The sequence below is a fragment of the Schistocerca nitens genome, chromosome 2, assembly GCF_023898315.1.
Source record: "Schistocerca nitens isolate TAMUIC-IGC-003100 chromosome 2, iqSchNite1.1, whole genome shotgun sequence".
Lineage (NCBI taxonomy): Eukaryota > Metazoa > Arthropoda > Insecta > Orthoptera > Acrididae > Schistocerca > Schistocerca nitens.
Window position 1 is genome coordinate 303,631,746 of NC_064615.1, and position 12,318 is coordinate 303,644,063.

Below are 12,318 nucleotides of genomic sequence, written 5' to 3' on the forward strand. Positions count from 1 at the left end.
GAGCTACGCTGAATACCAGAACTGCACTCACCTCCAGTACTCACAGGAAAATACCTCGTCACTGTAATTGTTTTGAAAAATCCAGTGTTGTAATCAAATTTTTGAAGTAGTGAAATGGTCCTCTTTTTAAAATTACATGAAACACAACTCTTGCTGTTTTGTATCCAAATTGTGTACACTTCTTGCATCACAAATTGCTAATGTAAAACATTTTTAAATTTAAAGGAAAGAGAAATCATTTACTAAAAAGTTCCATGATTAATAATATAAAGAAAAATGTACTCATCTTTTTGCTTATCCTCAGTACATTACTTATCAGTTTGGTAGGAAATGATCATAGGCCTCGGATTTTTTTACTGACAGACTAAAAACAGTTTCTCAAATTACAGCACATTTTATTCCTCATTTTAACTTGTCGCAAGAGTGAAAATCTACTATTCAGCTTTTTAGCACTAAATATAGCTTCTTACTTGTGCCTTTATGAGACAACAGATGTATTGTAGGCTGCTGAAACAAAGACTAATGCACCTCTTGACTGTCAGCTACTGACTCGTAATTTGGTATGTATTCAGTTCTATATATTGAAACATGAACTTCTAGAGTGTTCTAGAGGCTGTATTGTTCAGATTAATGATTATAATGACATCAGGTTTCTGTATTATTAACAATTTTATGTAAACTTATCTTCCCTCACTTTTGCAAAGGAATAAAATAATGATAAAATTTATTTTATAAAATTACAAAAGAGAAATCTCCAGATTATAAAATATGCCACAGTAAAAGACAGTATATTTGACTTTTACAAAATATCATATTATTTATGAAAAAGTTGTGTGTTTTTAGAACATAATAATAGTTTTGTTAAGTGAACGATAAGTTTCCATAAAATGTTACGTAAATTACACTTAGAAAAATATTCAAACCTTTTGGCCTTTGTTGTAACTTGTGTAAAATGAAATCTATGGGATAACTAATTTTTGTGATGGAAAAACTTTTACATTGAAGATACGATAAAACTTATGTAGAATAAATGCAAACAACTGTCTGTGATACCGTCATGTGTTCTACATTTGAACAGGGCCAATTTAAAGCGAAAGCAAAACAAGCTGCTGCTTGGGGCGACAAAGCCAAACTGAGAGAAGTGCCAGAGGCTCAGCAGCTGTACCTTTCCATGCAGGATGTATCATAGTAGTTGCTGTGTGGGGTGTCAAGCTGAGAGGAATCCCTAAGGGCAAGACTTTTATACAGCGCGTAGCAATGCTTAATAGCAAGTAGTAGCAAAAACTGACACAGGAAAATGTATGAGGGAAATTGGTGGGGGGGCGGCTGGGGGGGGGGGGGGGTAAATAATGAGTCACTTGTGTGGAAAAATGTTCTTGAACAGGCCCTTCCTCTGAAGGCATGTGACAAGTGTACCAGGCTCTTATCCTCCCTTTGGCTCTATTAAATATTCATCACGTCTTGGTGACACGGGTTTGATGATCAAGGAAAAGGGGCATGTGTCACAGTTTTTTTATTTTTTCACCTTGGGCTTTCAGTTGTCATCAGTGTTTCTATGTTAACAGGGCAGGTCCAAAAGTCTTGTCTGATAGTAGACCCACAGTTTTCTATACTATATATGCAACATTTAGAAGGTGAAGCCCTAAATTTTCTTAATTTCAGTCGTTTGATTTTATTGTGTTAAGATGATTTCCTTGACTAATGGAATTAGACTTTGTACAGGCTGTTTGAACAGACAAGTATGAAGCCGTCCAGGCTGGTCGCTACTGTGGGTGTGCCTCGTGAGAGCACACTTCCAATAATTGCTGGTTTGACAGCTGACCACAGCACTCGTCGGCTGAGCTGTATGTCACTCTGGGTCACTCTTCAGGTAAGTGTGTGCAACAGTTAGGAGCAGCAGCAGAGAGAAGTTAAAAACTACTTGAGAGGTGGAATGGTTTAACAGTTTTACACCCCCAACTTCAAACATTTATTAGTCTCTCTCTCTCTCTCTCTCTCTCTCTCTCTCTCTCTATCTCTCCCCCCCCCTCTCCCCCCCCCCCCTCTCACTGTCAATTCAACAAGTCATAGAATTCCTTCCTTCCCTTCTTGCCCCTTTTTTCTGTGTGGAATATTTACAGATGTGGATGTGTGCTCAGTAGTAATATTCTTAAAACATTTGTTGCTGTCATTTATATTCAGTTGTTTTTCAGGCTCTGGGTAGAGAAGGAATCCATCAAAGGATACGACAAGCATTTGAATCGACAGAACAACTCTGGAGAAGATTGTCAAAATATCCATGCCTTCGTTTGTTGGTAAGTCTCCTGTATATGGAGTTGTTAACTTTGGTAAAAGTCATCAGAGGGATACATTTCTAGCTATTATACATGCAACACCATGAAGGCATCATTCAGTAAAGTCGAATTGGTGTGAAGTTTACCTACATGTGGTAATACGCAAAGGACCAGCACAAAGTAGGCAGGGGAATGCCATCTACATTCAGTATATGAGGAAAGATAATGCAGCAGGTTTCCCATTCAGAAATTCCATTTGAATGTAGGTTGTTGTGAGAAGTTTGCATTATGCCTTTTGTAGAGGAGAAAATTCAACAGTGGCAAGATAATAGTGTATCAAGACAGAGATTTATCGTTTTGCAATATTGCTGCTTGCATTGGACAGGATTCCACTACCAGCATATGAATATGGTATCAATAGGTTCATGCTGTGCCGCATAAATCAGTGATCCCACATGCACCTGAGAATGCAAACATATTGTTTGCTCAGTTTTGTCAGCAATGTGGCAATGTTGTGGCTTCCATTGGCATAGTAGCAGAAAGATATGCCAACAGGGGTACACAGTGAAAACACTTGATGCAGGAGTGGTACCTTATCTTCTCAGATGAGTCCTTATTTTGCATCCAGCTTATAATTGTGGCAAACGTCTGTATGCTGCAAGGATGACAAATGTTGCAAAACTGCCCTTGTCATTGACAAATGGGCCCAGCTCCTGGCATGATGTTATAGAGTGCCGTTAAGTATGCTACATGGTCGCTTCTGGTTCGTATAGCCTGTAATTTGTACAGAGCTGTCAAGTTTGACTTGTTAAGACCAGTGGCTGTGTCGTATCATAGAAGTCTCTGTGCCGTTATCTTTCAGCAAGATGATGAAAGGCCACATTTTGCTGCTGCTGTCCTGACCTACCTCAATGCAGTGTGTGTCAGACTGTTGCCCTGGCCAGATCTGTCACCCAATGGGAACATCTGGTCACAGTTTGCCTAAAGGCTGGAACACCATGAGCTGCTAGCAGCTATGATATATGAACTCTGGCATAGAGTTGAAACAGCATGTAATGACATCTGTATTTGTCATCGGAGCTCAGTTTGTCTCATTGCCCAGCTGTACTCTTCCTTCTGTATCGTATGCACATACAAGTCAAATTTTATTATTTATTTCCTGGTGTTCCAGGTTTAATGATCAGAAATGTATAACAAGTTTGATGGAGTAAGTGAACGTCTCGTGGAGTAGTTGAGGTTCTGACTTGGCAATGGACACATTATCAAGACTGACAATGTTGCTATATTGTGGACAAATGCTTCTTCAGATCTGTAGGGCGTGGGTGCAGGCGCGCGCGCCCACACACACACACACACACACACACACACACACACACACACACACACACAGTGTTAGGGAAATAGATATTGTGATCATTGGTATCTTAATATGTACCCATTTCATTGTGTTAGTTTTTTTTTTCTCTGCACCTAACAGTGTTCCTGCAAAGACATTGCATAATTTACTACCTAATGTTCACTGCATGTTAGTAACTGTTCTTTGAAGTGAACTGCAGCTAGCGGTATAGGCTACCCAATTTGCATTCACATTTCAATACCCGATCTGCTGCCCAGGAGAAAATAAACAATAATGGCTTGCATACTACGAGGTACTAACTAACCTAAAAACATACTACTTATAATAGCTATAATTATTAGTCCGTAAATGGAGTAAATACTAATGTAATGTTGTTCAGTACACTGTCCTCAATTGTGAATAGAAATATCTGCGCTTATATCCCAACAGCCTGTATATACCCACACATATAAACACATGCACCTTCACAGCTATATTTTACTGGTTGACTATACCTTATGCCAGGACTGCAGCTCGACTGGGGTGTGAGGGTTCGACCGGGGGGTCAGGTTATCTGTCTCTTGTGGAGTGAAGAGGAGGGGCATTGATGGGGATGGGGTTGAAGGGTTGTGGGTTGGTGGCTGAGGGCTGGGAGGCACGCAAGATAGGAATGTGGCACCACTGTGCTCCCTCTGGTCGTAGCTAATGACGACATGGAAAAATCGATTACAATGAAAAGATAGAATACCAGAAAAGGGAGACTACGGAGAAGAGGATATGGATGACAGATGAATGAAGTTAGGGGCAAGGGGCAGAGGTTAGCACAGATTGAGGCTGCGAGGGTACGGGATCAACAGAGTGAGGCTGTGATGGTATGGGATCAAAGTTGGTGTTGCAGGGGCAGTTCACACGTACGTAGCTCAAGTGTGTGTGTGTGTGTGTGTGTGTGTGTGTGTGTGTGTGCGCGTGTGTGTGTGTGTGCGCGTGTGTGTGTGTGTGTGTGTGTGTGTGTGTGTGTGTGTGTGTGTGTGTGCGTGCGCGTGCGTGCGTGCGTGCATGTAGTGCACATGCACATGATCAGTAAAGGTGGAGGGAGCATATGGTAATGGCTGTGAAACAGCTATCGAAACAGAGCATGTGGTGCTCGGCAGCATGTTCCACCACTAGTGGTCGTCTGTGCTATTGGCTGCAATTTGGTGGTGGCCATGTGTTCAGCTGGGTAACCACATAAAATACTGTGCAGAAATTGTGATGGTATTAATACACGACATTATTTCTTAAGTAGGTGACCTTGCTTCTGACTGTACAGGATAAACCTTTTATGGGGCTAGCATAGTATGTGTTGTGTGGGTGTAATGGAAACTTCATGCACTGTTGTCTTCCACAGGGATATGAATTGAGTGAAAAGGTGTTGGGAGGATGTGTGGTGGAAGGCTGGACTAGGGTATTGTTTAGATGAGTGGATGGCAGAATACCACTTTAGGAGAAATGGGAAGATTGCGAGAAGGATAATCTACTTTGTAAGTAGTCTGAGCCCAGACAAAGGATATGATTACATATGTGTCTTTGGAGTCTTTTGCAGTGGCACATTTCAATAAAATCTTCTTGGTTTACAAGCCCTGTCGTTTCTAACGACTCGAGGTCTAAACAGCTGTCTCCACCATCGTCATAAGGATTTGAAATCATTGACTGCCAGGGCTGGCACGGTGTTCTGCTTGTATAGGTGTAATGGCAGCATCTGGAACCTTAGAGGAAGGCCAGAGTGGTGCATGCACGGAAGGCAAGTTGGGCAGCATGTAGCAGCTACATCTGCCGCAGGCTCAAGTAACATCACCAGGTGCGAGAGGCCAGTGCCGCATTTGAAACTGCCACTCCTGTATCCCTACAAGCATCAAGCCTATGTCTTTGCTTTTGTCAATGTCCAGAACCCTCCCCCATGCTGTACTAAGAGTGTAAACCTGGTCTCTGTTAAACTTGGTGCTGTTCATTCTAATTTAGTCCTCTTCTTTGTTTAACAGAATCTAACTATGATGTGGTTTGGCCTAAAACTCTCATTTTTCTCAAATTGTATTTTATGCGTATTTTCTAGGTAATGTTCAGCCACATATGAGTTCTCAAATTTCCTTTATTTGATGTTTTGTGAATGATCCGCACAAGACTTGGCAACAGTGCAGATTGTTTGATCTATGTAAATACTACTGCATTCACAGGGGATACCATACACGCCAGGAACTCAAAAGACCTATGTCTTTAAAAAGGTGTAAAATATATCCCATCTTGCTGTTGTTGTTGTTGTTGTTGTGGTCTTCAGTCCTGAGACTGGTTTGATGCAGCTCTCCATGCTACTCTATCCTGTGCAAGCTTCTTCATCTCCCAGTACCTACTGCAACCTACATCCTTCTGAATCTGCTTAGTGTATTGATCTCTTGGTCTCCCTCTACGATTTTTACCCTCCACGCTGCCCTCCAATGCTAAATTTGTGATCCCTTGATGCCTCAAAACATGTCCTACCAACCGATCCCTTCTTCTAGTCAAGTTGTGCCACAAACTTCTCTTCTCCCCAATCCTATTCAATACCTCCTCATTAGTTACGTGATCTACCCACCTTATCTTTAGCATTCTTCTGTAGCACCACATTTCGAAAGTTTCTATTCTCTTCTTGTCCAAACTGGTTATCGTCCATGTTTCACTTCCATACATGGCTACACTCCATACAAATACTTTCACAAACGACTTCCTGACACTTAAATATATACTCAATGTTAACAAATTTCTCTTCTTCAGAAACGATTTCCTTGCTATTGCCAGTCTACATTTTATATCCTCTCTACTTCGACCATCATCAGTTATTTTGCTCCCTAAATAGCAAAACTCCTTTACTACTTTAAGTGTCTCATTTCCTAATCTAATCCCCTCAGCATCACCCGATTTGATTTGACTACATTCAATTATCCTCATTTTGCTTTTGTTGATGTTCATCTTATATCCTCCTTTCAAGACACTGTCCATTCCGTTCAACTGCTCTTCCAAATCCTTTGCTGTCTCTGACAGAATTACAATGTCATCGGCGAACCTCAAAGTTTTTACTTCTTCTCCATGAATTTTAATACCTACTCCGAATTTTTCTTTTGTTTCCTTTACTGCTTGCTCAATATACAGATTAAATAACATCGGGGAGAGGCTACAACACTGTCTCACTCCTTTCCCAACCACTGCTTCCCTTTCATGTCCCTCGACTCTTATAACTGCCATCTGGTTTCTGTACAAATTGTAAATAGCCTTTAGCTCCCTGTATTTTACCCCTGCCACCTTCAGAATTTGAAAGAGAGTATTACAGTTAACATTGTCAAAAGCTTTCTCTAAGTCTACAAATGCTAGAAACGTAGGTTTGCCTTTTCTTAATCTTTCTTCTAAGATAAGTTGTAAGGTTAGTATTGCCTCACGTGTTCCAACATTTCTACGGAATCCAAACTGATCTTCCCCGAGGTCCGCTTCTACCAGTTTTTCCATTCGTCTGTAAAGAATTCGCGTTAGTATTTTGCAGCTGTGACTTATTAAACTGATAGTTCGGTAATTTTCACATCTGTCAACACCTGCTTTCTTTGGGATTGGAATTATTATATTCTTCTTGAAGTCTGAGGGTATTTCGCCTGTCTCATACATCTTGCTCACCAGATGGTAGAGTTTTGTCATGACTGGCTCTCCCAAGGCCATCAGTAGTTCTAATGGAATGTTGTCTACTCGCGGGGCCTTGTTTCGACTCAGGTCCTTCAGTGCTCTGTCAAACTCTTCACGCAGTATCTTATCTCCCATTTCATCTTCATCTACATCCTCTTCCATTTCCATAATATTGTCCTCAAGTACATCGCCCTTGTATAAACCCTCTATATACTCCTTCCACCTTTCTGCCTTCCCTTCTTTGCTTAGAACTGGGTTGCCATCTGAGCTCTTGATATTCACACAAGTGGTTCTCTTCTCTCCAAAGGTCTCTTTAATTTTCCTGTAGGCAGTATCTATCTTACCCCTAGTGAGACAAGCCTCTACATCCTTACATTTGTCCTCTAGCCATCCCTGCTTAGCCATTTTGCATTTCCTGTCGATCTCATTTTTGAGACGTTTGTATTCCTTTTTGCCTGCTTCATTTACTGCATTTTTATATTTTCTCCTTTCATCAATTAAATTCAATATTTCTTTTTTTACCCAAGGATTTCTGCTAGCCCTCGTATTTTTACCTACTTGATCCTCAGCTGCCTTCACTACTTCATCCCTGAAAGCTACCCATTCTTCTTCTGCCATATTTATTTCCACCATTCCTGTCAATTGTTCTCTTATTCTCTCCCTGAAACTCTGTACAACCTCTGATTCTTTCAATTTTCCAGGTCCCATCTCCTTAAATTCCCACCTTTTTGCAGTTTCTTCAGTTTTAATCTACAGTTCATAACCAATAGATTGTGGTCAGAGTCCACATCTGCCCCTGGAAATGTCTTACAATTTAAAATCTGGTTCCTAAATCTCTGTCTTACCATTATATAATCTATCTGAAACCTATCAGTATCTCCAGGTTTCTTCCATGTATACAACCTACTTTTATGATTTTTGAACCAAGTGTTAGCTATGTTTAAGTTATGCTCTGTGCAAAATTCTACCAGGCGGCTTCCTCTCTCATTTCTTACCCCCAATCCATATTCACCTACTACGTTTCCTTCTCTCCCATTTCCTACTACCGAATTCCAGTCACCCATGACTATTAAATTTTCATCTCCCTTCACTATCTGAATAATTTCTTTTATCTCATACATTTCATCAATTTCTTCATCATCTGCAGAGCTAGTTGGCATATAAACTTGTACTACTGTAGTAGGCATGGGCTTTGTGTCTATCTTGGCCACAATAATGCGTTCACTGTGCTGTTTGTAGTAGCTAACCCCATCTTGCTAGCAGGCCAGAATGCTGTTTCCAGTCCATGTCTATTCAGCATGCACCCTATCTTGCTAGTAGTTGCTCCACAGAATGGAAGGAAATCAACAGGCTTAGCCTCTTCTGCCGATTCACAGTGTCTTTCCTCGTTGGCACTTGAAAGCTTTAGCAATTTCTCCCTTACCGTAACCATTTTCTCTGAACACACTCTTCAGCAGCTCAAAATTCACTCTAGATTTTTGTTGTCTGATATAATCTTTGTGCTGTCTACAAATGTTCTGTAGTGCTTTCTTGTGTACAGGGTGTTGAAATCTGTTGGTGATTAAGTACTGATCAGTGTACGTAAATTTCCTGTACACTGAGTGACCAAGCCAGCCTCCTGCCTTCCTTCTCCAACTTGAGAGTAAATTTAATGTTGGGAAGAACACTGTTCAATTGATAGAGGAACTGCAACATTACACTTTCACCATAGAGCGATATGAAGAAGGTGGTGTCAGCGTATTGTAGGAAGCAAGATGGTCACAATGTATCAGAGTTCAGAGCTTGCTCCTCAAAGTACTCGATGAAAACATCCACAGCGTCCAGGGACAGTGGTGATCACATTGCTGTGCCAGCTGTCATATCATAATATTTGTCGCGGAACATTAAAGTACATTGTTGTCAAGGCATAGTGGAACAGCTTGATCATCTCAGGTAGAAATTATTGACCCAAAAGATCCAGTATATCTTGTACTGGCACTTCGTAAAAAGTGACACAACATCCAGACTAACCATTATAATGATGAATAACATAATATAAATGGATAGATAAAAAATCTACTCAGGAAGGGGGGCAGGGGAACACACACACACACACACACACACACACACACAAATGTTTAACTATTACATGCTTTCGGAGCCAGTGGCTCCTCCTTCCAGCAGAAGAGTTGAAGGGGAAGGAAGCAGGGTGAAGGAAAAGGACTGGGGAGGTTTAGGGAAAGGGGTAGAGTTCAGAAAAGTCACCCAAAAACCCCGGGTTGGGGGAGACTTACTGGACAGTATAAGAAGGAAAGGCTGACTGTTGGGGCTGCACCAGATGAGATTTGAAAACCTGAGGGCTTAAAGGTGGAAGACAGGTGAATATGCAAGACAGAGATTACTGCTAAAACATCATGCACGAGTTAATAAGAGCGAAAAGCTAAGTGCATTGTTTGTGACAGAGGTGGGAAGGGCGGGACAGCGAAAAATAGACAAATCAGAAAATGAAAGATGTAGGAAACTAAAATGGAGTGAAGAAAGTAGTAGTTACTGTGAATAAATGCTGAGACGGAAGAAATTAACGTAAATTAAGGCCAGGTGGGTGGTGAGGACCAAGGACATATTGTTGTGCTAGCTCCCATATGCAGAGTTCTGAGAAACTGGTGTCTGGGGGAAGAATCCAGATGGTGCGATGGCAAAAACGGGACCGAGGTCATGACTGTCATGTTGTGCAGCACGCTCTGCAGCAGGATATTGTGTGTTGCCTCTTCCTATGCCCATTCATCCTGATGATAATGGTTGGTAGTCATGTAAAAGTCCAAACAGTGTTTACATAACTGCTGGTATATGATGTGTCGTTTTGCAGGAGGCTCTCCCTTTGATAGAATATGTTTTGCCAGTTACAGAGCTGAAATAGGTGGTGGTAGGAGGGTGCATAGGGCAAGTCTTGGTGGGGATGGTCACAGGGGTAGGAGCCATAGGGTAGGGAGATGGGTGCAGAAGGAGCATAGAGTCTGCAAAGGATGTTGCGGAGATTGGGAGAGCGATGAAAAGCTATTCTAGGTGTAGTGGGCAAAACCTCAGACAGAATGGATCTCATTTCAGAGAATGATTTTAGGAAGTTACGGCCTTGTCAGCCAGTGAAGACTGAAGCATTCCACCAAGAGCGACTTTGATGACATATATAATTCCTCTATGGTGACAACATAACGTGCATTGTGAGATTGTTAGAAAATCTTCAGAAGAAGAAATCACAGCTACTCAGTTCTGTGTCTCAGCATTTTTACAACAGTGCTGGAACAAGGAGGTAATTCCTTGCTTTGATGTAATCAAGTACTACATTCAAATGTTGCAGTGGGTAAAATTTTGATGAGATTAGTCACGCCATAGTGAGAGGGCGAATAGGATGCACGAGGTATGAACTTGATGTTAATGCCAGAAATTTACCCTATTGTCATCTCCTCCTGGCATCAACCATGTAGGCCTTCAATTGGGAGTGGGTAGACATAGTCACAGCAATGCAACAGTGCTTAGGTTTGTGCAAGATGACATCTGAAGAATGTTCCAAATTCGACCGCTTAAGTTCCAGAGGTACCAACCTGGACTACAATAAAACCCACAAAATGGTTGATAATCATTCCAACAGAGAACTGGATGGCGGCTCTGTTGCAGCACGGAGTAAAGGCCCTAATTTTTCTCCAGCATCATTTCATCTGCCAATATTGGGTATTGTTGGTGGAACAGATCAGGACATTAGACATATCTCGTGTGATGCAGCTGAGGACATCACACTAACTACTGACCGTATGCTTGTGAAAGCTAAGCCACCAAAATGCAGTGTTAGCTGGTAGGAACAAATGGCTTATGCCATATAAAAGAGTACTTGGTTGCCACTGTGATCCTGAATGCCGAAGGCTACAACCTGACATGAAGGTGCTGAATTTACTAGATGATGATACATATTGGACACTTAGTCATGGTCCAACACAGACCATTGTCAGAAAGACAAGGAAGTGAATAAAGGACTCTGGTTTGCCAGAAAAAATGATGAAGAAATTAATGCCACTTACTGCCAGACCTCCCTGGCTTAATGAATTGTTGAAGACACACAAGGAAAATGTCCCTCTGAGACCTACAGTTAGTGCAATCAGTTCACCCACCTACAGATTGCAAAACATCTGGCATGGTTATTAGCATCCAAACTGGGAGACTGCAACAACACGATGTTTACTCACAATCATTCGTTAGACCCTCAAGAAAATGCCTGCTGCTTTCCTTCCATTCTGTGGAGCAACTATTAGCAAGGTAAGGTGCGTGTCGAACAGACGTGGACTGAGACCGGTATTCCAGCCTGCCTGCAAGATGAGATATATGTTATGCCCTTTAAAAGACAGCATAGGTCTTAGAGTTCCTGGCATGTGTGATGTCCCCTGCGAATGCAATAGTATTTACATAGTTCAAACCATTTTCACAGTTGCCGAGTCTTGCGCAGAACATTCATGACATATCAAAGGGACGTTGTCCGTGCCTGAACATTTCCTAGAAAGTTAGCGTAAAATACAATCTGAGAAAAATGTGAGTTTTGGCTCAAACCACAACATACTGGTATACCGTTACCAAAAAACTTGCTGAAGTTAGAATAAATAGCAACAATTTTAACAGGGGGCAGGCTTTCACACTTGGTAGGCCATGGGGGCGGGCTTTGGACACTGAGTGAAAACAAAGTTGTATGCTTGACACTTTTAGGGAAGCGGGAACAGCAGTTCCAAACTAGGCATTGGCCCATTGCAATTTGTGATATCACTCGGTCCCACAGCATGTGGAGCCACTAGGGAGCTACCCAATTTGCCTTCCTGCATATGCTTCACTTGGGCCTTCTCTGGAAGGTTCCAGATGCTGCCGTGTCAGTCCCGGCAACCAGTAAGTTCAACTCTTGATGATGACAGTGGAGACAGCTGTCGAAAGCTCAAATGTTTTACTCAAAATGATGAGGCTTGTAAACCAAGATGATTTTATTGAGATATGATTACATTGTTCCTGTTGGGATGGTAC

General features: G+C 41.6%; 1 protein-coding gene across 1 annotated transcript in view; it reads left to right on the forward strand.

Moving 5' to 3' along the window:
• The window catches only part of LOC126236066 (pyridoxal-dependent decarboxylase domain-containing protein 1), an 84,153-nt gene that overhangs the window by 41,204 nt on the left and 30,631 nt on the right, over positions 1-12,318 (forward strand). Inside the window, exons 8-9 of the mRNA XM_049945117.1 lie at positions 1,712-1,870; positions 2,193-2,294. Coding sequence (XP_049801074.1) covers positions 1,712-1,870; positions 2,193-2,294 — 261 coding nt within the window. The remainder of the gene's footprint in view (positions 1-1,711; positions 1,871-2,192; positions 2,295-12,318) is intronic.